Here is a 26,581-nt window from a genome sequence, read left to right on the forward strand (position 1 = left end):
ATGTTGCACCTGCGCAGAAAGTACAGCTTTGATGAGTTACCCACCGAGTGCATAATAAATAGCAACTTCCAAGCTGTTAGTGAGGTACACTGTGTTACTGCTGTGAATTTCAGTGACCTCACACTGTAAGGGAAGTCCAGGTTGGGCTCCATTTTTATAAATAAAGCAATGCTCACTTTGCCGTCCTGCTAGTTTTCTTGTATTTTTTTGGGGGGGGGGGGGTGGTGGTGGCTGTCAAATAACAAGAGGCCTGTTGTTTCTTACAACAACGGCGTTTTCAGAGGAACTGATCAAACTATTGTTACATTGTGGAGGCATCGCAGGTGCTTTTGTGTATTTGAGGTTACCAAGTAAGTTTGAAAACATGGAGGCATCCAGGAGCAAAGCGGCTTCTAAGCACAGTGGGGTGCTGGTTCTCTTGGCTAAGTCACCCCTCTGCTGGGGAGAACTGCTGCCCCTGTTCTGTAGGCTACAACCCCTCTGGTAAGGGGTTTTCCAGAGGATTCACTATAGAAGCTTTCAAAGGTAACCATGACAACAGGCAACCATTGTTAATGAGATTTTTTTTTTTTTCCTGACAAGGGAGCCAATATATGTTTTGGAAAAGGGATAAGGAAGACTCATTATAGGCACAGGCAGAGGCTACCAGCAAAGGAGAGCAGATTTCACCCTTTGTTGTGGTGGCGTCAGGAGGAAGAGGGGATTTGAGGTGGGAGGTAGAGGAAGGCTCTCCTCCCTGCACCCATATTGATAGCATTCAATCTGAGTATAGTGAATTCAGGGCACTGGTTTTCTCTCTCACAAATGTCCTATGCTTTCTCTGTCTTGGGCAAAGCACTGAAGAGACTAGACCACTTTGTCAAAAAGGCCAAGGTTGAATTACTTCCAAAAGGGAATAATGAATTTCACAGTCCACATCCTGCTTCAATAGCTCCAGAAAAAAAAATATAGGCTATCTAGTTCAATTTGAATATTAAACTGGCAACATTTATTTTATTATAAATATATCCCAAGTATGCACAGGGCCTACTTATGTTAAAACTAATGTGTTGCTTATTGAACTTTTAACATGAAATTGTGTATAGGGAACAATAAGAGATATGAGCTTAAAAATACATTTCTTATTCTTTGAACAGCTAAGCGTGGGCCATCTGTCTCTGACCCTGTTCTTTACCATAGATTTCCACTGAATGGATGCTAGCTGGTTGATGTTTCCGGAAAGCATCTGGTGGTGAGTCCCTCTCCTTTCTATGTCTCCCCAGCTGCTTCCAATCCAGTGTCCTGTGGAATAGGTGTACGTTGGTTGCAGATACCCGCAGGGGACCCGACAAGTGTGTTCCAATGTGGATAGTGGATGGAGACAGCATCATCAGCCTGTGTGATGAGGCAATGTAGACTCTGGACCCGTGGATACTGGTTTGAGTGGATTGGTCATTCAGTCCTTCTGAGTCAGGGACAGTGTGGCACTCTGGACCAGGGGAACGGTCCAAGGGGCTTTGCGGGGCTTTTTAATACTTAAAAGAATTAGACTTGCTTTTATTTTGCCCTTTCCTTCTTTCCTCTTTCTTCTCTCTGCTTTCGATTCTCCTGCTTGTATTCTCCTTGCTGACCCCCTACCCCTGACAATGTGAACCGTGTACCAAGGGTTTAAGAGTTGATAGCTCACATCAGCACCGTGTTGATTTGGAGAGTCCGTGACGCTTGTGAGAGTAAGCTATGAAAGAGCCCCATAAACCAGGTCTTCCGAATCCTCCTGGGATAAAATTAGGCAGAGTATAGGTTCTACCTGGTTTTCCTGTTATAAACTCAATAACCTTACATAATGATCTAGGCTTTGGGGAATTAAACCCCAAACCAGAAGAACCTTGACATTTGTAGAGCACTTTAAAACATAAAGTACCATTCTGGTGAGTTCTAACAATTCCTAAATTGTTAGGAATTGTTAGAACTACAGAGAGGCTAAATGACATGCCCAAGGCCACCAGCTCCTGAGCGAGAGAACTAAGTTTTAATACATTTATTACATTTAATACATCTAGTGAGCTGCCCGGAGATACAAGTGCCCCCTCACCACCACGACAAATTTTAACTCATGCAAGTTTCCTCAAACCTCTATCTGGTTTCTAACTTGATACTGTCCTGAAGGAAATGGAATCAAAGTGGTCTTTGTGGATGAGACAGTATGGAGGCTTCAAGAAACAAAAGAAAACTACTCTAGGCCTTCTGCCTAGAAATGACTTCTGAGTGTTCACCCCCATTCTGCTGAATTCTGAGAGAGAGAGAGAGAGAGAGAGAGAGAGAGAGAGAGAGAGAGAAAGAGAGAGAGAGAGAGAGAGCGCACAGGAGAAAGCAGTACATCTTTCCTTCAGCAGGGAGCAAAGCCGAGGGCACAAAGTTGTGTGTGACGCTGGAGAAATGCAAAGGTAGCTGGAAGCTCAGGGCCAGGTCAGCTGGCTGGCAGAGAAGGCATCCTAGCAGTCTTTACTAGCGTGAAGAGCGATCCGCGAGTTCCGATTACCCAGCTAAGCCCACACAGAGCAGGGGGCAATGGAAGTCAGAGAAACACTGGGCCACTATGGTTGTGCTAGCAGCAATACCCTTTTCCTTTAGAAGGACAGAGTGCAAACTCCTTTGTGGACTTCTGGAGAACCAATTCTTGTGTTGTTGAAAGAACTTGGTACAAGAACATACAAGGCAAGGGGCAGGTCAGATGGCTCTGGGCAGCAGGTTCTGGAGAGAAAGGCTTCAGATATCTTAGAGGAGAGGCAGTCTCTAAAGTGAGCCCACACTCTCTCACTTCTCTCCTTTCTCCTCTCTCTCTCTCTCTCTCTCTCTCTCTCTCTCTCTCTCTCTGGAATGGGAGTTAACACTCAGAAGTCATTTCTAGGCAGAAGGCCAAGGGTTGCTTTATTTTCTTGGAGCCTCCAAATTGTCTCATCCACAAAGACTACTTTGATTCCATTTCCTTCAAGGAAATATCAAGTTGAAAACCAGATACTGGTTTGAGGAAATTTGTGTGAGTTAGTATTTGTTGTGGGGGGAGGGGGGGGTGGGGGGTAAGGGGTGGGGGAGTGGGGGGGTGGGGGTGGGGGGTGGGGGGGGTGGCGATCTGTATCTTAGGGCAGGTCACAGAGTGGGGTTTGGTGACAAGGTGTGGATAGGGTTCAGGTTGCAGATGTTCTGGCCCTCCTAGGGTGGGTCACATGTTCCCTGGCTGCTTCCTTTTTCTCCACACATTAGCCATCGGGAAATCCCCACTGGGCACTATAAGAAGCCCTGGGCTGTGGGAAGCAGCCAGCATCTTAGGAAAGAAGACAAGATGAGTTACCGACTTGACTTTCTGCTGGTCCTTTTGCTCTGCCTTGGTGCTGCCTCCAAGACTTCAGAGACCCCAGCCTTCACCTCTTCCCTGAAGTTGATTCCTATAACGCCCCAGGCTACACTTCCTGGAGCCACATCTTGGGCAGAAGGTGGTACAGTGTCACAGGTGAGGAAGTTTCTGAGTCTGGGTGAGCTATGTTCAGTTTCCTTCCTCTCGCTTTTTGGGGGCCTGAATACAATTTCATGGATGACTAGACCTGAGCACTTTCAAGGATTTATGACCCTTTCTGTTCACTGTAGATGCCTGGGAAATGAATTAAAACCCGGGCGAAGTAATTAAATTGTTAGCAGGAGAGACAACATCCCACTTTTCTAGCTAATGCATTTGCGGGGAAAGGCATGTTCTAAAGAGGTTCTCCACCCGGGTCAACCAGTAGGATGGGTAGTGAGGAGAATCCTAACATCCAGATGCCTTGGTGCTAGCCGGCACAGCTGTTTACAACTCAGACGTTTGCAAAGTCCAGTTGATTCTAATATGTAGCCTGAGATGGGAGCTTTTAGGAATGAAATCCCACGAGAAGCCACTCCAGCAAAATCTATTCACCTGATTTGCTGCCTAGAAGGAGCCTTTTGGGGGTAAATAATAAACTCCGACGTAGTGAGTCTTCATGCGGCAGCGGGAGCCCTCTCAGTTCCTCTGCACCTCATTTATAAGGAAGATGGGTCATGGGTCTAAGGACACGGTAAGGTCAGTAAAATGCTTTCTGTAGTAGCATGAGGACCTGTGTCTGTGTCTCTGCCACTTGCGTGAGAAGCCAGGCCAGCAGCACCCGTCTGCAGCCCCATCACGGGTTAGAGGAGGCAGCAACCATCTGCAACTCCGTTACTGATTGGAGGGGGCAAGGACAGGAGTCTTACTTGCCAAGCATTCCAGCCAATCGGTGAGCTCCAGGTTCAGTGACGGGTCTTAACTCAAGAAAAATAGGGTAGCAGGCAGTAGAGAAAGACATCCACTACCTCCCCGCCCACGTGCATGGGCACACGCTCACACAAGCACATACACATGTCCGCACACACAGAGAACATGGGCTACAAGGAGAGCAATTATTAGTCTTAGGGAAATGCCATTACATATGGAAATGTCCCAAGGGACTGCTAACTTTTTTCAATCTCTTTTTCTATGAGGAATGGCTGGGGCTATCTCCAGTGCCAACAACTGCCATCCTGAAATGAGCCGACAAAGGCTCCATGTACTCCAGGGATGGACCTGGAGAGGCTCCCTGTGTAGAGTGCACAGGTTGTCTGATTCTTTGGGGGATGGGGCCTCTTTGGCTTTCCTTTAAGAGAAAAAAAAGAGGCATGGAGAAGCTGAAGGATGCAGGACAGGAAACAGGTGCCCACTTCACCTCGGGCCCTTTCTGCAGAAGTGTTCCTCCCAGGCTAGCCTTGTGGCAGTGTGACTTTGCTTGAGGGCTCCTAACTCCATCCGGAGTTCCCCCTGTAGAGCTACCAGAAATCATTTCAAGATCCCCTAGCCAGCCACTTGCATGAACTTGAGTGGAAGGATAAATAGGCAAAGGGGTGGGGGAGCCTTCTTTCTGAGTATCACATTAGCATCATTAAAATGTGCAGACAATGAACATGTGATCAGTGACATCAGAGATATCCTGTGTGTGCCTAACGAATGCCGAGACTAGGTTAATACATACACAGCTTCTTTAACGCCCATTGTAGAAAGGTTGAATCTGAGGTTTACTATGGGGAGGTCATTGGCTTGAAGTTATGAAACTGAGAGGACTCATCACCCCAGTTTTGCCTGCTCCTGCTAGTGTAGTTGTTCCATTCTGGTTTAACTCATTTCAGAGACACCTGTTGCGAAAATCATCTCTTTGTATGCTGCTTTCCGTATCTCTGGGGTATAGGAGAAAATTGCTTTTAAAAGGAGAAAGTTCAGAGAGTCACCATCACACACCAACCCCTCCAGTGTCAGAAATCCCATATCGACTCTTATCTTGGGGGTACTAAACAATTTCTGGGAGCAATTAGGATTGGTTACCTTTTTCTGTTTTTTTTTTTTTTGGCAAAATGAGGTTAACGATATCAATTTGTTATAAAGCTTCACAACCAATCAAAAGTCAGCAGTTGGAGTATTAGACAATAAAATACCGGTGAAGGGACAGAGGAATTTAAAGTGCCCACTCTCTGGTAAGAAGACAAATATTTAAAAGTAAGTAAGAACTAGCAGTTAAATTGTCCTTAGAAGGTTCGATTTCTTTCATCATTTGCTTAGCTGCTTGTGGTGAGTGAGAGTCAGCATCACAATTCCAACTTCTTTTTTTACAGTGCACCAGGTGTCAATTCCACTATCAACCTAATTTTCGAGGGCTGGCTGTCAGCTTGATGAGCTTATTGGGAAGAAGTGGAAAACCCTTTTATAACTGTCATTGAGCAAGTTCCAAACGTATCATTTTCTGTACTTTCGGAACTCCGAGTACCATGATTTTATGTCGTGAATCTTTGTGGGTGCTTAGACTTGGCTGCTAATTAGAGCCAATTGCGACCTTAAATCACAAATGTGAGTCCCACTGTCTGCTGGTGGGCTCAGAACACCCTGCACGCCTCCAAAGAATCGGCCTCTTCCTTTCACAGATCTTGGGAAGGCTTCTCATGGTCACAGCAAAGTTGGAGCCACACTGGTCTGTGTGCTCTTGTCATCAGAGTCTGAGGCTGCTGGAAAAGCCCCTAGGGCATTCAGAAAGAAAGCGAGTCTGATTGGGCCAGAATTGGTTTTAATCAGCTTCTAATTTCAGAACACCGGGTATTGTAGACCTTAGTAAATGTTAATTGAACATTATACCGGGTGAGAACTTAACAGTATAGTCACTTTTGTGGGGCACGCCGGGTTCTCCTTGCCCTCCACAAGGGGACTGACTACACATCCCTCCAAAGGCCAAAGGGGACAAGCACTTGTCTTTGTGTCTCATTGCCCACATTTCATTCATGTACTTTAAGCATTCACCGCAGAGAGACTCATCACCATTAGCTTCATTGTCTTTGAATTCCAGGAGCAGAAATATCTCTAATGGGAGACACTGATCAAACTTATGGACCGTTTTGATGTCAGCTGAGCACGCTGGGCTGATGATAAGCAGGATGGAGTCTAGAGAACTGGGACAGAGATGTTCAATAGAAGCCCGTGGAATGGCTGGCAGCAGGGCTCATAATTATTTGCTTGTCTTTCAGGTGAACTTCAGGACTGAAAGTTGTTAGCTAGTGGTTCCTAGTAGGTTGTCTAGAGACTTCTTGGTGATATCTGCTGTTTCCGGAATTGACAGAGCCTCTCTGAGAACCCCAGGAATGGTCCCCCATGTCTTGTGATGCTAATTAACCTCCCCTTTTCAATGCAGTGCAAGAGTTTTTCTTTACTAGATGGTTATTATGATAAGGTATTTCTTTAAAAGCCTGTAAAAAAATCTTGGCATGCCTGTACTAGAATCTTTCTATCTTAGATGGAGTAGTAGATCTCAGTTTAGCAGAATACAACTTTCTAACCACGTCTCCGACAGGTTCCTGGTGTATATTGTCAAGTCCTTATTCACTCTTCGCAAAGACCCTTTGCATCTCCACTCTAACCTCTTGCTTGCATGTGCAACATAAACCTGCTGGCTCCTACCCCTCACTCCCTAATTCCTACAGATGGAGGGATCTGATTGGACGAGAAAGGACATTATCAAGACTTCTCCTGGCACGGAGGGCTGGGAAGGCAGCATAGTGGATAAAGTACTTGCAAACACAAGGCCTTGAGTTTAGTTCCCCAGGACTCCCAGTTTAAAAGCCAAGTGTGGTAGTGTGGGGTCATTGTCACAGCGCTGGGGAGCAGGATGAGAAGGATCTCTGAGGCTCACTGGCCAGCATCCTAGCCTACTTGGTGAGTCCAGGCCAATGAGAGACTGTCTCAAAGAAAAAAAAAAGGCAAACGTTGCCCAAGGAATGACAGTTAGGGTTGTCCTCTGGCTTCTGAGTCTTACACACACACACACACACACACACACACACACACACACACACAGTTCATTCTTATAATCTTAGAGAAGCTTAGATTCATTTAAAAAAACATCCACAACCACCACCTTTTGCAAGAGCCCAGAGGTCACTGCCGGACTAAATTGTAATTACAGGAGCATCTGGGCCAAGTTTGTTCAGGGGTCATGGAGATCAGTGGAGGGGGCTTGTGTGTGGAGCAGCTACACTCAGCGGCAGCCAGCTGATGTGAACTTTGAGATGAGGCTGGAGTCTCTCCAGACTCCGAAAACCCTCTCCTCCTCAGTGTCACAGAGTCCCTTCAGGCTGCTGCTCCATAGGTGAGCTCTGGGCTGGCCTTCAGATGAGATCATTAAAAGGCACAGCCAGTTGGCTGACAAGGCTCACTCTGCAAGGCAATAGTAGTAATGAAAAATGTTAATTGTGCCAGGATCCCCTTGGGGTAGTTCAAAGGGGACAAAAGAAAAACAGAATCTTTCAAACCTGTCATTTTAAAATATGCAGTGGCATCGAAGTGTGAGCCTGAATATCTTACAGAAACTTCAAATATTTTAAAATGACTTTTTCCCCTTGCAAGTAGTAAGCTGGAGAACTTCTATTTGAGAAATTTGCAAGAAACCTCTAAACTCATACACCGCTCAATTTTTGAGCAAGTAGATGGCTTGTTTCCATTTGGAGAAATGTGAGTTTTTGTAATTTCCCAGCTGAAGAGAGGATTTGAATTCTCACTGGAATCTTTACCACGGTCCACAAACCTTCACGGTTTCCTTATTCTAATTGGGACGAACTGGGCTGGGATTGGAGTAAAAGTGTGTGTGTGTGTGTGTGTGTGTGTGTGTATGCATGCATGCCCTGTGTGCATGTATGTGCACGTGTGTGTGCACTTGTGAAGACTAGTAGAAGGAAGGATAAAGTGACCGTACCCAATCACCTGTCACATGGCAGAAACTCAGCACTCATCATTTGCCTTCTTCAGTCAGAGTATCTGAATTTCATAGAGGAGGAAACAGACTTAAGGGAGTGTCACATCCAGCAAATGGAGGAACAGAAAGATGTTCAAATTTAGGAGTCTCTCAAACTTAGTCCTCTTGGCCCCTTTTCAGTTCCCTTTCTTTGCACAGAGATAACGGTGATTTCTTTAAGACTCCTCAAGCACGGAGAATCTTGCTTTGGATGTAAGCTGCTGACAGAGGCTTAGCCAACAGGTGGAGATGGGGTTGGCTTGTCTCTGTGACACTGTTTATTAATGTGTGGGACTATACTTGTTGCTTCCAGCCACTGTTTTGCCAACCCAGTTTCTGTCATTCCTGTTGCCTATCACTGACATTCACTGTTTATTATTTACAGCCATTTTCCAGTTTCCTGGGCTCTGTGGATAAGCATGGAACCTGCCAGTGTTCTGTTTCCCTGCCGGACACCACCTTTCCCGCTGACAGAGTGGAGCGCTTAGAGTTCACGGCTCACAACCTTTCTCAGAAGTTTGAGAGAGAGTTTTCTAAGGTAAGTATTTTCTTTTCAAACAGAACCTTGATTTGTAGTAAATCTCTGAGCTCCTCTTAGTAGAGGGTAAGAACCCAACAAGAGTGGGATGGAGGCTTGGCACACTGTGGAAGAAGTCAGTGCAGGACACTAGTCCCCACACAGTGGGAAAGCTGGAGACCCTCTGGCCCTGCTTCTTGGATTGCTTTGTGGTTTCTTTTCGTTGGCTCTCATGTATCCTTCCGGCTTTGACTAGTTTCCTCTCCCCTCTCCTTCACCCACTTCAGTTTTATTTTCTTTCCCTGTCACTCTTTTCTTCAATTCTTGTTCATTCTTGTTTCTATTGGTTTCCTGTTCACTTTGGCATAATCCTTCCTCTTGTTCATCCTTTTGAATCTTTCTCTTACTTTTTGATTCTTTTTATTGTTCTGTTGTATTGGTTTTCTCTCACCTTTAGATAGCTCTTTCCTCTTCCTCTTTCTTTTCTTCTTCAAATATTCTGTTTCCTCTTCTCCATTTTTCTTCCCTCTTTTACTTTCTTTCCCTAATTTAATGATACATATATTTAAATCTGTATAAATTCCTCCCCACTCTCGCTTGGTGTTATTTTTGATTGTTAGAGCAGGAGCATTCCATTCCATGTGTCTCCCATGAGACTCAAAATTGAAGGCTTCTTTGGCAATTTGAATGAAGATTAATGGGTCTTCCGGCTTGGGGAAAACCCTGGCTTGAACCTTCTGGTCTCTGCTCTGCGTAGCCAGAGGAATTCATTCTAAAGGAGTTGTCTTTCTCTCAGCCTGCTGGAGGCGGCATGTGACTTGCCATTCCAATTTCAACCCCTTCCAGCTTTTTAGCCAAGCTACAAATCAATTAGAAAGGCTCCTGTTTTATGCCCAGGTGAAGTCCAGGCTAGAATATAATCACATTATGCATTATTTAATACAACCCCATTAATTTACAAGGAGTTCTGACTTTACGGCAGCCTTCCAAAAAAGTTTTCCTGAGCAATTTAAGCATAGCCACCTCAACCTCCAATATAGTTATCCTTTCAGACAAAAAATATATGGTGAGCCTGAGACCCTGCTTTCAATCTGAATTGGTAGATAAATATTCTAAGTTAAAATGGGTGGCCAGTGAAAATGTGTTTGATTACTCCAGGAACCTGGCTTCTTAAGGAATAAAATGTCCTTGAATTAATCAGCAGAAAAGGCATAGCACTAAATTATAAATTCCAGCCATTAATATTCATAGCCTTATTCCCGCATAATCAAGTAGAGATAAGAAGTTATGCATAAAAACATAACAAGTAGAGGAAAATCCTAGGTAAAGGTCTCTTTCAGTTGGAGTCATTTGCTTTGAAATCGTGGAAACCACTGATTTGCGAATCATTTTTGCTGGCAGGAGCATGAAGGGCAATTTGAAACCTCAAGCTGCCCCAGAGAAAGCACATGGCTTGCCAGGTTTGTGAGTGGGGCATTTAGTTCCAATGCTGTTCATGGGGGTGGGAGAGGTGACCTCTGCTTCGCTAATAATTTGCAGAGAGAAGGGGGCAGAGTGGGTGGGAAAATTTTCAGTTCTGAAAGTATAAGTAGTTTGTCCCTCCCCCCAACGAAAGAAAAAATAAAGAAAGGAAATGAAGGCCTAGCAAAGGAGTTTACCATCAGCTGAGGTTTGCATGGCTGAGTTGTCAGGGCAGATGACACCAGTGATAATAGTGACAGCCTTCATTTGTTTTTGTCCAAATGCTTTTAGTATTCCTGTTCTTTCAAACACGCCTTTAAAGGACGTAGGCTGCTTCCCCTCACTTCCACTTTCATGACAGAAAACTCACGGTTTAAACAGACAAAGGGACCTTCCTGAGGTCATCCTTCTCTTGGCTGCTATAGGAAGGTCAGAGATTTGAGTCTTCAGAATCAAGCTGGATCTTTTTCCTCTGTCCAGGCTGTCACTACTCTGATGAGAAGACTCATATAGGGAGTAGGTCACTTATGCCTCCAAATCCCACGTTATCTCTTTAGCTGAGGGCTTCTGGATTTCTGGGTGAATTATTATAGCTGTCCCCAGGCTGTCTTAGAAATCACCATTTATCTAGGGACCTGGGCAAGTGCCCTTTCTGAGCAGGTGAAAGGCTGAGACTGCCTTCCATTAATTCCTTATCTGTCCGTACACAGGAAGTCAGGAAGCTGCCTCTGCAGGAAACACTGGAAGCCTTTTAGACTTTCCCCTTGCTTCTGAGACATCCTGTGTGATCATACTTAGGAAGGAGATGCCACAAAAGACAGCTCAAGTTGCTTTTTTCACCTCTTTCTCCCAAGGTTCTTGGTCTTTAGGGAAAGTTATTTAATAGGACGCATTGCTAATAGTTGTGCCATGCATGAGAAGGCTTAGGAAGCCTGGGAGCTATTTGAGCAACCCATGAACAAACAATATTGACTGAGCAAGGCTTTGTGCAGTGGAATAAAAGAAAATGAAAGGGTCAGATTGAAAAACACTGAAATAACCATTTCTCTATTAATTTCTAGAATGTCTAGAGCGTCCATTAGCGAGGCCCTTAATGTACCTCATCTCCAGTCTCTACAATAATCTTGCAGTCTTGATGTCATTACCCGTGGTGTGGGAAGTGGAGTAAAGCTTAGAGAAATTAAGTGATTTGCCCACTGGGTACTGAAGTTGTATTTGAGCCCAGGCAGTTCTTGTACCAAATACTGCATGTTTTGATATTTTCAGGGTCAATTAACCTAATTGCATTTGCTTTTAAGGGTATGTTGAAAATAACCATATGTTTCAAAGTCTATTTACTTATTTCAAGTAATCTGGCTATAGTTATAATCTTGGGTTTTAAGGAAATGACAGAACTATGAACCAGACTAATTATTTAGCTGAATACCTGACACATTATATCCTTATTTATGACAAGACCACCTTTTTTTTTTTTTGGAAGAAATAACAGCAGTCACCCAAAACCAAACTCCAAACAAACTTTGATTATTTTTTTTTTTTAAAATCCATGACATGGCTAAGTACATACCAAAGAGAATAATGTGGAAGCTGTAAGTGCCGCCCTGCTGATGTGAAGGCGAGCATGGTAATGCCTCAGCCTCACACTGTTGCAGTGGTGACATTGGGACAAAGATGCTGTTGCAGCTGCGTGTCCGCTCCATCTTAGACCCTAATTCTAGCCAGCATGTTTGAACAGCATCCCTGGCCTCCAAATGCCTGGAGCATGGGGCAACCAAAAGTCTCTCTAGATATTACTGAGCATTCCCTGGAGATAAACTCCCTGCTTGAGTCTCCTCTTTCTGTTTAGAACAAGTATTCCATCCAGGAAGAAAGAATGTGCTGAAGGTACCAAATGCCAGTGGTGTGGGCCTGCACTTGGGTATGCTAGTCTGCCATGCCCGAGCTGAATCTACCGAGGGCAAGCCTTAAGATCTCCGAGCTGTCTGTGTTATCTCTGGGCACAGAATCTGCACAACTGTATATTTCACATGAGAAGCCTTTCTGGCCCATCTTCCAGTTTTCCCCTGCCCACCGTAACTGTGGATGATTCCAGTTTTTCCTGAAAACCACCCAGCTTTCCTCCAAATGTCAGCAGAAAGGATCACCCTTCAAAGTTTCACGCCGGATTTAGAGAGAGACCTTTTGTTTTGTAACTGATCTTGGGGCAGACCCAGCGCAAATTCCCACAGGCCACAAACTTCCAGGCCATGCCTTGGTGTTCTGTGAGAGTGAGGGGGACCTCATTTTGTTTAGCAGGGACGACGGTCACATCACTCATTTGCACAGAACAGTAGCTATAAGGCGCCGCCGAAGTGTTCCAGGAAAGCGGAGGGTGTCTCATTTGTTCCAAGAGCTGGCAAGGGCAAATGCCAAGAAGCACACTCATTCCTCAAAGCTCCATTTCTGTAACGGATTGTGCATTATTGCTATGATTTCACCAGAGGCAAGGCTTTATGGCCAATTTTTAAAAATGAAAATGGAACCTGAGTACCTTATGTCTGTGTTCATTTTTTTTGAGGGTTGGGGGCTTGCTATATGCACCTCCTGTACTCGTTTTTTTTTTTAAACCTATATCCACTAAAATATCACAATCCCTATCAGCCTCCAAGTAATGGGGCGTCTGATGGCAACGAACACCGCTTGCCCGAGGAGATACAGTAGCGGTGCCAAGGGCTGCGGTTCCAACGTTCGTTAGAATTCTCTTCTGCTGATGCCCTCGCTCTGAAGGTCTGCGGCCCATGCGTCTATTCTAATTTGCATAGTGGGGTTAAGTGGAAGGGCTACAGTGACAGGAGTTAGGACAGCCTTTGTCATTAGAAAGACCACAGGTCAACATCTGTCCAGATCCATCCAGGCTCTTGACATTAGGGCAGTTTGGGGAGAAGAATTACTTATGCTCACATTTAAGAGAGAAACTGAAAGCAGCAACTTTTTAATGAGCAGGTCTTTGAAAAAGCCATGACATTTCTTTTAGAGATCAGATACAAAAATGTGTCGCCGACTGTTTATTGAAATATCCTTTCGGAGATTCCAATTATACACTCAACCACCAAGGGAATTTTTGGAAGTATTTTCACTTAATGATCAGACATTCAAATATATGCAACAAATGTGCAATTTAAAGGTCTGATTGCAATAATCAGTTCTTGGAATAAATGTGAACTCACTTAACGAAATGTGTGCTTTATAGTTGTACCTACGCGCACACATTGTATAGTAAGTTGGGTCCTTATGCCTCTTTGTAAAAGGCATAGGGCCTCATCCTTCTTGGCACATAATTCATGAGGAGAGGAATCTATTCAATGTATTTCTCTTCTTCTAGGACAACGGAGATTTAGGGAGAGTAATGGCTCTAAACAAAAGGATGGTAGAGGCAGTGATTTGTCTCCAGAGAATGTTTAATAATATCTTGAGATATTTTTAGTTGTCATAACTAAATACCCTACAATTCACTGTATAACCCCTCCCCAAAGAAAGAGACTTGCTTAAAATGTCAATAGCACTGAGGCCGAGAGACTCTGATTTAGAGCAAATGATCTGAGAAGATAGATGACCCCAAGCAGTTCATTCCAGTGAACTAGCATCCGCAGACTTTAAAAGCGGAGTAAAGTATACATACATGCTATTTCCAGTGTAGGTAAGGGTGGCCCCAAGCCACAGTAACACTCCACTTTTAGTTGGCATTTGGATAAAAAAGGGTAGCTATATTTTGATACACTCCTTTGCAACGATGACGAGGATCGAATGATCTCCACACATTGCGTAGTGGAGGAAGGCTCTTCGCCATCACTCTGTGAGTTGACGTAAGATTTTCGCCTCCCCTCCAGGTGAAGGAGTATGTCCAGCTCATCAGTGTGTATGAGAAGAAGCTCCTGAACCTGACTGTCCGAGTAGAGGTCATGGAGAAGGACAGTATTGGTTACACACAACTGGACTTCGAGCTTATCAAACTAGAAGTGAAGGAGATGCACAAACTGGTCATACAGCTGAAGGAGAACTTTGTGGGAAGCTCAGAAATCATTGACCAGCTGGAAGTGGAGGTAAGGAATGACTCACTTCTTAGTATATCTGTGTCTTTTGTTCAGGGACTGAACGAGTGCTATGACGTGGGGTGCTCTCTTTCCTCACCCCTAATTCTGCTCCTGTCTCAGGACCATAAGGCACATCTGTGTTCTGTTTTGGGTAAATGTCTATAGTTGTTAATGAGTTGAGTGTATTGGGAATGTGTTGATTGAGAAGCAGATGCTGGACACTAAGAATTCTGCCCCAGAACTGAAAGACCTTTGCATTCTTTAGAAAGTGACGAAATAAATCAGAATTGGCCATGTTAAATCAGGTGCCTTCTCTGTCTTGAATTTTTTTCTCATGAGACTAGAAATATAATTTGCCTGATTGTGGATACCTTCCTTTTTTTGAATGATCACTAATTTCTCTTAGAATTGTTCTCCACATACTTAAATTACTTGTATATCAGGCCTTATATAGATCTGTTTGAAATTGTTTTGTACAAAGGTGATAGATATCAATCAACTTTTAGTCTTCCACATGCAGCTATTCAGTTTGACCATCACAATTTGTTGAAGATGTTATCTTTCCTTCAGTGGGCATTTTCTGCTCGTCAAAAATCAGTTGTCTCTTGTGTGGCGTTATATCCGGTCTTCAGCTCTATTACATTGCTCAATAAGTCTGTATTTACGCCAATGCCATACTGTTTTCTTATTACTGTGGCCCTGCAGTACATTCTGAAATATGGCGTGGCAGTGTGTCCATCATAGCAATGAAACAACTCCTGATGACATATTGCTACACCCTAGACCAGTGCATCACTCAACACTCAGCAGAGAAGCTTCTTCTTGAAATAGATGGGAATCAACACAGAGGCTGACAGCTGGACAATGTGCAGAAACTGAAAGACTTTGGGGTGTTCAGGTCTGAATGAGATGTGTTTGCCACACCAGTGCCCTCACTGCTCAGGGATCTGTGGAGAAAGAGGGGGTGGAAAGATTGTAAGGAGGCAGAGGTGGCAGACAGTTTTAAGGAAATAAGAAGTTTCCAGAAATAAGGTAGAGCTGCTCATATGAGCTCACGGAGACTGACAGCATGCAGAAGACCTGTGCAATCGAAAACTGTTTAAAAATCTAAGCATGACAGAGGGGGAGTGGGCACAATGTCTCACCTCTAGCTAAGAAGCTGCTTGTAAATTATAGCTGCGGAGAGAGGAATATTCAGTTAAAGCTTTCTTTAACTGAATGACACTAGGCACATCAACCATACTCCAGAACAGTCCCATGCTCAGGAGTGGATTACCAACACAAATTGGACTCCATGTTTTTAAGTTGCTTTTTCCTTTTTCTTTTATTCTTTAAAGAGAGAGAAAGAGCATGAAGTTGAATGAGTGGGGAGGGGGGAAGAATATTATAAAAATATACTGTGCAAAATTCTCAAAGGATGAATTGAAAAATAAAAACATGCACGAATTAAGCAAAAAAAAATAGATTGCTTGTGAATATGTTTCTGCAAAGTCTTTAAAGATCTATGGATAAGATTGCCATATTAATGTCATGGTTGGGTAATTTAACATCAACCAGAATTTACCAGCACAGTCATGACATGGGCTATAATTGAGAATTCTAGTTCCATATTTTAGGATTTACATTTTCTCGAGCTTTCACCATTCATTAGAAACTTAATTACAATACAACATGAGTAAACACGAGTTTATAGGGTAAGGTTGTTAGAAATGAACTTTAATGGACACTTGTGAATGCCTAGAGTGAGCCTGTGCTCTATTATTAAAGCTGTTAAAATCTTTGCCATTTTCTTCTTGTCACACACATTGCCTGAGATGTGACAGGCATTCAGTCTAAACCATAAAATGTATTCTTCCAAATGAAACCATTCAGAAGAATCTCTGGTGTATTCTGTAGCAATGTTTCACTAAATGACAAATTCAGCCCCAGAATGTTTATGAAAGAAATTGCACAATAATATAAAGTCACTCTGAATTTCTTTATTTTCTTAGATAAGGAATATGACTCTCCTGGTAGAGAAGCTGGAGACGCTCGACCAAAACAATGTCCTTAGCATTCGCCGGCAAATCTTGGCTCTGAAGAACAAACTAAAAGAATGTGAGGCCTCTAAAACTGAGCTTGTACCTGCCACGCCCCCTCCTCCTGCTCCTGGTAAGCCTGCTATGTATGTTTTTACCACTTGAGTGAGACCCCAGAATGAGCCTTGCGTTGGGTGGGGGAAAGAGTTGAGATTGTAGTGATGGAGGAGTTCTGAGTTCACTCTTCCACATTTGGGATCTTCCCACCTTCGACTAGTTCTGTTATCATATGCTGGGGTTCACAGAAGAAAAGTGAGTTCTTAAGAGCAAAATCCACTAGTTACACACATTCCCAATGCATTTACCTATCAGGTAAAACCCGTCTGAAGGCGAGAAAAGTTATGGGACCAGGGATGGCAGAGCACATAGGATCTGCCTTTCTGTGGCATTGCCCTCCGGTAGATGGGAAGGGCTGATTGGCTCATTTATGTTATAGGCTGGGTGTTCGCCTTTGTTTTCCTGCCATTCCTTTTTCCTGCCCTCTCTTTCACACTGCACTTCACCTTTATTCCTCCCTGAAGTGCATACTGGGTACCCGCTGCAATCTGAGTGCTAGGACTCACTGAGAATTATAGGATGGTGGTATCATGCACCATGGACATGTCTTGCTACCTACCCATCTAGTAGGATGGCATCTCACTGTCCCCCAAGTTAACTACAGAACAGTGTGTGTTAGGGGAGGAATAGCAGGTGCTTGAATTCATCCCTGAATGGAAACAGCGGAGCGGTGGCTTGGAGAGAATAGCTTGGGAATCCCTGACTTCACCAGCTATGTGGCTGCAGAGAAAAGATCCTTCCTCTTATTTGTAAAATGGGAGAATAACTGCACGCACCTTATAGGGTTGCTATGGGGATTAATGAGGCAGTGCTTGGGAAGCTCGGGGCTCTGTAATCAGCACCCATACACCGGCAATGGATATTATTAGTAATCATGATAATTGAAGTGAAAGCCTGGCTGTGAACAGAGATAGGGCTAAATCCTGCTGCACTGAAGTACCTCCCTCCAGCCTCTCAGTCACAGAATTCAGCCACAACCTTTAGAGATTCCACACCAAAGAAACTTCTCTTATGGTCTTGAGCATCTCCTCTGAATGGGAACTGTGGGTTGTCATCAAATTGGGAAGCCTTCTTATTTTTTTTTTAAAATAAATTCCAATATTCACCAGTCTTTTCCTTGGGACTGTATATTTTAGGATCTCACCAATGTAACTGATTTCTTTTTTTTTATTTTTTATTTTTTTTTTTATTGCGAAAAGAAGAAAAAAAACATAAACAAAAAACAAGTTTCCACCTCCTCCCAGCCTCCCATTTCCCTTCCCCTCCTCCCACCCTTCTCCCCCTCCTCCCACCCTTCTCCCCCTCCTCCCACCCTTCTCCCCCTCCCCCCACTCCTCTCTCCCTCCCTCTCCAGTCCACAGAGCAGTCCGGGTTCCCTGCCCTGTGTTAAGTCCTAGGTCCTCCCCCCTCCGTCCATATCTAGGAAGGTGAACATCCAAACTGGCTAGGCTCCCACAAAGCCAGCACATTAAGTAGGATCAAAACCCCCTGCCATTGTCCTTGGTGTCTCATCAGCCCTCATTGTTCGCCATGTTCAGAGAGTCCGGTTTTATCCCATGCTTACTCGGTCACAGTCCAGCTGGCCTTGGTGAGCTCCCCGTAGATCAGCTCCACTGTCTCAGTGGGTGGATGCACGCCTCGGGGTCCCGAATTCTTTGCTCATGTTCTCCATCCTTCTGCTCCTCCTTGGGACCTTGGGAGCTCAGTCCAGTGCTCCTGTGTGGGTCTCTGTCTCTATCTCTATCCATCACCAGATGAAGATTCTATGATGATATGCAAGATATTCGTCAGTATTGCTCTAGGATAGGGTCATTTCAGGTTCCCAATCCTCAGCTGCCCAAGGAACTAACTGGGAACCTCATCTCTTTAAGGCTTCAGTCTGGCTCGAGCTGTAGTTATAAGCCTCTTGGTCTTGTTCAGGGGACATGGTCTCTGCAGTTATAGTCAGAGGTCTGTCCTAATATGACTGACAGAGGGTGTCTAGGCCAAAGATCATGGTCTGTCTTCAGAGACAGACTCAAGCTGAATTGGTCCGGATAGGTGGTGTTATAATCACGCTCAAAGTGGGAGCTGTTCCTGATGGACCGTGGCAGCCTTCTGAGGCAAGAGTCAGAGCAATGTCCCAAGTGCTGGCCAGGATGAGCAAGGAGCCCCCAGCAAATGGATTTTTCCTGGCACGGGTCTTCAGTCTCCATTTGGAAATCCAGCACATTTTAAAGCAAGAAGGAGTATTCAGGGCCGTCTTACTTAGTTCTGTGTTATTTTAATGGATGGGCCTGAGTCTGAAGCATGTTGCTTTTTTATTGAGGGCACACCGGCCCTCAGTGACAGAGTTTACGTTGTCATGTGTCTGTGATCTGTGGTCATCTCAGGACCTCCTGATAACCTGAGTGTCAGGTGGCAGTCACCTAACAGTGATGGTGGGGAGGAAAAGCCATTGCTCAGTATTTAGGGAAGAAAGCGAGCGAGTCTTTTGAGTTATTTTCTTTTGCAGTATTTGCAAACCTTTCCCCCAGGCCTTCACATTTAGACTGGTGTGGACTCTCTCAGCCCAGCTGTGTGGTTTAAGCAAACTGAACCCAGACTCCCACCCACTTTCTCACAACCTTGGCTGCGTCTGGAGCCCCGCCAAACCACTTGGCCCTCCTCCAGCTTTGTTCATATTATATTTATGATGTTTATATTAAACTGATTTCTGTCATGTTTTTAAATCAATTTCTTTCACTTGCTCTCTTTATGTTTGGATTGCTTGATAATACAGAACTGGAAAATTCCCAGGCACCACCAAGTTGTGAGCCTGTGGAGGCTTTAATTAAAGTTCCTCACTATTATGGGACTTTAAAATCTGGCCTGTCTGCCTTTTTGCACTGCAGAGTTGCAGAGAACCAAAAAAAAAAAAAAGACCGTATGTGAGTCTCAGCTCTAAAATAATCCTGCACCCTCTGGGCTCCACCCTTGCAGCTGCACTTCGCTAGTCTAGTAGTCAGCTTGAACTTAGATGCAATATATTTTGTCTTTAATAAAATGCTATGCATGTTTGTGTGTACTATGTATGTGCATATATGTGTATGAATGCGTGTATATGCATATTCCTGCAAAATTCTCTTCCTGCTTCATTTTGCATGGCTTTCTAACTTAAAGTTTATTAACTCCCCCTCCCTCAAACAATTGACTCCAGCCTGTTTTTTTTTTTTTCCTCTGAATCTAAATGGCAGAAGCATACTGGAAAACACATGATGAGAATTCCCAGGGGTCACTGTTTTGATTGAGGAAGTTAGACTTGACAGGTACATAGAAAGTATTCTGTAAAGGGGTGGGCAATTGAAGAGGACATGAAAGACATGGGGGACACGCTAAACTCCTAAGACATGGGGGACACGCTAAACTCCTAAGACATAGGGGACACGCTAAACTCCTAAGACATGGGGGACACGCTAAACTCCTAAGCTCAGAGATACACAGAGTGCTGAGAACACAACCAATGATTTGGAATCCATTTGTTTGACTACAGTCATTCTGCTTGCCTAATTCTTTGGTTGTTTTGGATGTTCTGGAGACAGGATTACACTTTGCAGTCCAGGGTGGCCTGATATGCACACCAAGCCCATATCCTAAGGCTTCCTAGTAGTGGGCTAAAAAGTATGAGCCACTACAACCTGGCTTAATTGCCTAATTCTTACAAGTTGATCATATTTTTTCTAGCCTTGGTCCACAGACAGCTTAGTTGTCCAGGTGAGAATCTGCACTGACAGACCCATAATTAAGTGTTCTCTGAAGGTATACCATTTTGGCATTAAAAAAATCCACTCCATTAGCTTAAAAAGTGAACAGAGCCACACTATGAGACTGCCAGGGAAGGAGCTAATGGATTTCATGATGAAGAAAGTATCTTTGCATAGAGAATCCCCTGCCCCGCATTCTATAAATAAATCAGACGTGTCGCTTGGGTCTCTGATGTTTTGCCAATGAGGGCTGGATTTAATGATTTGCTTAGTCCTTTATTTCTTTATTCCCTTGTGAGATCATCCCTCTGTCTGCTAGATTGCTAGAGACTACCAGAATGGGTGAAGAAATACCCTGATGCCATAACCCAGGAAACAACCATGTAAACCAGAACTGTATGCTGTGATTGCGATGGTGGTCTCTATTGATTGAGTTGTATTTACAAGCCTGTCTCTGTTCTTTCCAACAGTCCTGTGGGGTAGGCATTGCTCATTTAACATAAAGAAACGGAGTCTGGGATGTCTAAGCTACTAGCTCCACGATAAACAGTAACCGAAGAGTAGAGTCAGGATTTGGACTGGAACCTATCTGGTAACACCATCTCTGTGCCAGGCTGGTGTATGTCTGTAGCTGCTCTAACAAAAGGGGTGTCCCTGTGATTTCCGGAATGACAAGGTAGTTCCAGCAAGGAACTCAACTGATTAACTTCTAGTTACCTTTGCTTCCTTGCTTATGGAGTTGCCATAAGGACACCCTGGCTCCTGAAAATTTGGTGCTCTGTTCTCTCCCACCAGCAGATGTGAAATGATTCACTGGTGCCTGAAAGTTCTTGAACTGTGGGCTGGATAACTGGTTGTTGCCCAAGGGTGCTGGGGAAGTTGGGATGGGAAATGGGGAAGAAATGGAATATGTTTAAGACCTTGACATGAAGGCAGGGGCTGGGCAGGGCATGAAATAAAGATGGGTGGGGGCGAGACCCTTATAAAAGGGATGGGAGGACGGGGTCACTCTGCTGAGCAGTGGGCACACAGATGGCTGTCAGTCTGGGTGGTTGCAGCCATTGGAGAAACCCACTACCCCACCACAGCCCTTTGCCTGACTTGTCACTTGTCACCACTGTACTGGAGCCACAGTCTGCGATGCTGACAATAATGCTTTGTGTGTGTGTGTGTGTGTGTGTGTGTGTTTTCCCTATTTCTGCTTCATTTTGACCAGGTCCAGAGCACTAGAAATATCCAAAGGAGGTAGAAGATAGAAGGAACGTAACAAGATGGATAACAGAGAAAGGGAAAAGAAGTTTAGAGTGTCGTTTGATTTTAATACTTCTGTTTCTGGTCAGCATAAGAAAAGATAAACCTTCGTTATTATCAGTAGGAACACTGTTAGTACTGCATTTGAAGTAGCATTATTGTTTTAATGCTGGGGCCAGTGGCATAATGCTAGCAGTATTAACCGCGTATTTTGGTTCCTTCTTGTCTAAAGATTTCGCATCGAAGACAAAGGAGTCTATCCTTAACCCCCTGCTAATGTGAGGATAAGTTATGTGCTCCATCAGCTTGTCTGAAATATTGTGTTACTATTGGTTTGGGATATTTTTTTTTTTTTTTGCAGGAAAGTCAGGTTCAATGAAGCAGGCAGCCCTAAAGTCTTCCAACCTGAAACAAGAGAAGTGACTTTCATTTCCTCATAGTGAAATGTAGCTGCATAAATTAGCTTTCTGCTAGGGATTTTAACCGGAAAATCCAGTTTTAGCATATGGAAACCGTTCCAGTTTTTGTTATCATTAAACCGAACACACTGCTAACTTTATTTTAATAATTCATGCATTGTTTCATAAACAAAGGCAAACAAGCATTCATCTGAGAGATCACTTTTAGGGGAAGAAATAATAATTTATAATTTTATTTATTATTTCTTTAGCAGAGAGCAGTCTCTTGGCTGAACACACGTTGCTTTTTTTATTTATGAAATGGTGCATGCATTATTAAAATAACCTGTGACTGTGTTCTGTTTAATGATATGCAAAATTATTTGAGGTTGGGTGTAGTGTGGTTTTATTTCTCTACCTGTTGTATGGTTGGCTGACTTTCCCACCGACTGTGGATTTATGAGAGCATTTAAAGAGCATGTATTTAATTCTGGGACTGAAAAGTCCCAGCAGATTGGAAAAATAAAAGCAGGATTTCTAGTAATGGTTTCACCTCCCAACAGTCCTTGAGTAAGGAAGGGAGAGGGTAAAGCATTTAGCAAGGAGGGGACCCAGCCAGTCGCTTGGCTTCCCTTACTTCCCAGATCAATCTCAGGCAGTTCTGTGGAGCTCACTTTTGCCTCTAGTTTAGGCTTGTGCCCTCCATGGCTCCTTGATTTTGTCCAGGCACTTAGAGCCAGAGATAATGTTCATATTCTGCCTCTTTCTTTTTCCCTCCCTCCCTCCCTCCCTCCCTCCCTCCCTCCCTCCTTCCCTCCCTCCCTCCCTTCCTTATTTCCTTCCTTTTCCACAATCCGAGTAACAAGGAAAAATAATCTCAAATGTGCTTGAAGTTGGATTTTTCTTTGTTATCCAATATAGTAGTTTACTATTTTTTTTAAAGGAGGATATTTGTTGTAATACCAGAGAATATGTGTTCAGTTCTTTGGATAGATGCCATAAAATGCTAGAAAAATTTTATTTTTATTTTTTAGATTTTTTTTTCTAGTTTACAAACCCTTTTGGTTTGGCAGGCATTTCAGAGGATATGCAATCAAAGGGCCAGTTGCCCAGTTTGAGTCGTTTAGCCATGGGTTACATGCAATGAAGAAGATTCAATGGATGAACACATCTGGTCCCACTTGATTGTACACATTTTGACAATGTCTGTGTCAGAATGGGAAGGAAGAAACACTTGCCTGCCCTCCTATGGTGCTGTAGCATAGGGAGTTTGAAGAACAGGACTCCCCTCAAAGCTCTGAGGCAAGATTGATGTGAACGGGTGTGTTCTGGGAACAGATTAGGCAAGTCCATCGCAAAATGACTGTAGTTCCTCAAGGCTGAGAAGCTTGAGAATCCTATCATTAAAGGACTATTTGTCTGACCTCACAGATGCTGTTTTTATTACTTCCTTTTCTGAGATTAGCTCAGAGCAGCATTGGTACCTGCTGTGGATTTATACTTGGGGTCCCAGGGAAGGCAAGGAGACTCCCCCAGGGTCGTTCATTAATCCCAGATTTTCCTAGGGCTGACCCTGCGAAGTAGCACCTTTGGCTTTATGAGGAAAGGACATGTTTCTAGAATGGTATTACTGTCTCAGTTTTGCTCCAAAAATGAAGATACTTGCAAAATGCTTTCTGGGAGAAGAAAATATATGGAATATCAACTCTTTCTCTCTGGGATCTCAAAATTTAAAATATTTACATAAAGCCATATTTTCTAGTTTGAAAGCTTACTGATGAAAACATGAGGCAATTCTCTAGATCTGGCAGTGGTCTCAGTGAGGCGGAAACAAAGGGTGCTCTTCTCCTTCAGAGCTACCACTGAGGTTGAGCCGTGATGGAGAAAATGGTGAGGGTTGATTTTGGTTCTTTGGATGTTAAATTGTTTAAGCGTGCATTTTCTCTAAGAAAGTCTTCTTTTTTTTTTCCTCCTCTTTTAGGAAGCTGCAGTCACGGTGGTGTGGTGAACATCAGTGCTCCCTCCATGGTTCAGCTCAACTGGCAAGGGTTCAGTTATAAATATGGTGCTTGGGGTCGAGATTACTCTCCGCAGCATCCAGAGCAAACTCTCTATTGGGTGGCTCCTCTGAGAACAGATGAGAGGGTTCTAGAATATTACAGACTTTATGACTCACTGGATAATTTGTTAATCTATTCATATTCTCGAAACTATCGCATGGTCTACGGCCAAGGGGGTGGTCTGGTTGCATACAATAACAACATGTATGTAAATTGGTATAATGGGAGGAACATTGCCAAAATTAACCTGACTACCAACGTGGTTACTGTTAATCAACCTCTCCCTATGGCTGCTTACAATAACCGCTTCTCGTATGCTAATGTGAATTGGCAAGACATTGACTTAGCTGTGGATGAGCAAGCACTGTGGGTGATCTATGCCACCGAGGCCAGCACTGGGAACATAGTCATCAGTAAACTCAATGATACCTCTCTTGAGGTGCTAAACACATGGGTTACCAAGCAGTACAAACCATCTGTTTCTAATGCCTTCATGGTCTGTGGAGTTCTCTATGCTACCCGCACTTTGAACACCAAAACAGAAGAGATTTTTTACTACTATGACACAAACACAGGGCGGGAAGGCAATCTGGCCATTCCAATGAGAAAGATGCAGGAAAGAATTCAGAGCATTAATTATCATCCCTTTGACCAAAAACTTTATGTCTACAATGATGGTTATCTTCTGAATTATGATCTTGTCTTCTCACGAGAGTCCAGGCAACCTGTCTAGGTGTTAGGGTGAAGGAGAAATAAAAGTTGGTTGAAAACCACCTTCTCCACATATTTAGACATCTGCAAAAGGAAATCCTGGAGTGTATTTCTTTGGAGTGCTGTTTAGTAGAGATATAGTTCTAGCACAATAGAGACTTAGCGTATTTCTCTCAATTTGACTTCTCTTGGGAACTATCGTCCTCTTTGGATGAATTTCACAACTGCAATAAGGTCCTTCTGGGTGAAGCTGTCAGAGGTTAGGGGTACTAACTGTTTAGTGAAGTCTCCAGTGAGGTGAAATCTGGAAATTAAGGAACTTAAGGGGAACTCAGTATGCACTCTGGGGATTCTTTCTAGAGGAAAATTTGCATAATCATCTATCATGTAGCCCATGGACTTGTCCACGGGGGAAAGGAAACTGGGCCTTAACTAGATAGATTAACATCGGAAGGTGAACAAGGGGCCAAATACCTATCTTTGGATTTTTTTCATTATCTCCTGGGACCTGCTCTGTGCTTCCAGGATAGGTAAATGTGGCGCCTTACATGATGTCTGTTAGACATTTTGAGTTTTCTGGATTAAGGAAGAAACCTTTTGTACATGAAGTTAACCAGTCCTGGAGGGGTTTTCAAATGATAGATTTGGCTCTTGTTTTCCCCCACTCTTCACCTACATAACACAGTAGAACCCTTTACCTCGTAATTCAGCTCCCAAGGCAGCCATAATATTAGAAGCAAAGTTAGAATCAGTTGCCTTAATCTACTGCCTATGTGTTTTTCTTAACCATTGACTAGCTTTCTACAGGATAGATATAAGATAAAATTAACTTTACTTTGTCTTACTATGCAATTTTGGTTTGCATAGCATGAAGACTGTAAAATAAATTCAGTTGACAGTGGCAAAAGGGTGGCATTTCTAGTTATATGATAAAGACCTTGGAGTAAGTTGGATCACTTCTATCTTTAAGTCTGGAATTTGTAAGGAACTGAAATTTTGTTTTTCTACAAAGTGCTATAGAAAAACTCCTTGAAGTATCTGGTTAATCAGTGCAGTGATTGAGAGCCCGGTGGGTACAGATGTTCCAGCTGCTTCAGATGGCTCCTTCATATGGTCCTGGCTATTTTGAATTGATGTTCAAATCCTAATTTTTAAACGCTGTACTCCTAATTTTTAAAATAAATGATTAAAGTGTGTATTGAACCAAAGACTTTGTCTTAATTTCTGTTTTTAATTTTAAAAAGACAGACAGACAAACACCCAACTTAAGGCAGTGACCACATGCTGCTATGCAGTAAGGACAATGTATTTCTCCCAAACGTCTGCATGCATGCCAATAAAAAAAAATATCAATACCTTTTAGAAGAGCCAAAGGTGGATGGGTCTCCCTTGTTCATTTCCCCTTAAAAGTTTTTTTTTTTTTTCTGACAGCTCTTATCATCCGAGTCCATTCCATCGTCTTCAGGGATGTGACCTTATGCGCATTTTAATTTGCATGGCTGACCAGTTACTTTCCATGATAGCCTATATTTGGGTGACTTATTTTCCTTTCACAATTGTGCTCTTAACATTGGTCTGAAAACCTCCAGATCCTTCTCCAATAGTAGGTATTGGAGAGAAAACAAAAGGACTAAGAGGCTTCATCAAAAAGAGAAACCTTTACCAAAGAGGTGCATGAGAACACGTGACCCAAGTGGAAAGACAGAGAAACTAGGCTATTTATTCTTACTACATTCTCACTTTAAATACGTGCCAAGCTATTTTCACCAACCAGAAGCTCTACTCTTTGGTATTTTTAACAAGACTTTTTTTTTTCCTGTCTGTCCAGGGCTCATCATAGATACAGGTATGGCTTTCCAATTGCAGCAGGATATGAAGATAAAGACACACATGTCATCTGAAATATAGGTTAAAAACAGTGACATTATATTT

The 26,581-nt window shown here is 43.4% G+C and overlaps 1 protein-coding gene across 1 annotated transcript; it reads left to right on the top strand.

The window, feature by feature from the left end:
- Positions 1–3,319: 3,319 nt before the first annotated feature.
- On the top strand, positions 3,320–25,857 carry Olfm4 (olfactomedin 4). Its single transcript, XM_041673215.1, has 5 exons — positions 3,320–3,487; positions 8,710–8,862; positions 14,169–14,381; positions 16,364–16,523; positions 23,860–25,857. Exons 1-5 carry the CDS (start codon positions 3,320–3,322, stop codon positions 24,669–24,671), a joined length of 1,506 nt encoding a protein of 501 aa, XP_041529149.1. The 3' UTR covers positions 24,672–25,857.
- Positions 25,858–26,581: the final 724 nt, after the last annotated feature.

This window comes from Microtus oregoni, unplaced genomic scaffold (genome assembly GCF_018167655.1).
Source record: "Microtus oregoni isolate MIOR12 unplaced genomic scaffold, Mior012 000001F_ref0000356, whole genome shotgun sequence".
In the NCBI taxonomy this organism is placed as follows: Eukaryota; Metazoa; Chordata; class Mammalia; order Rodentia; family Cricetidae; genus Microtus; species Microtus oregoni.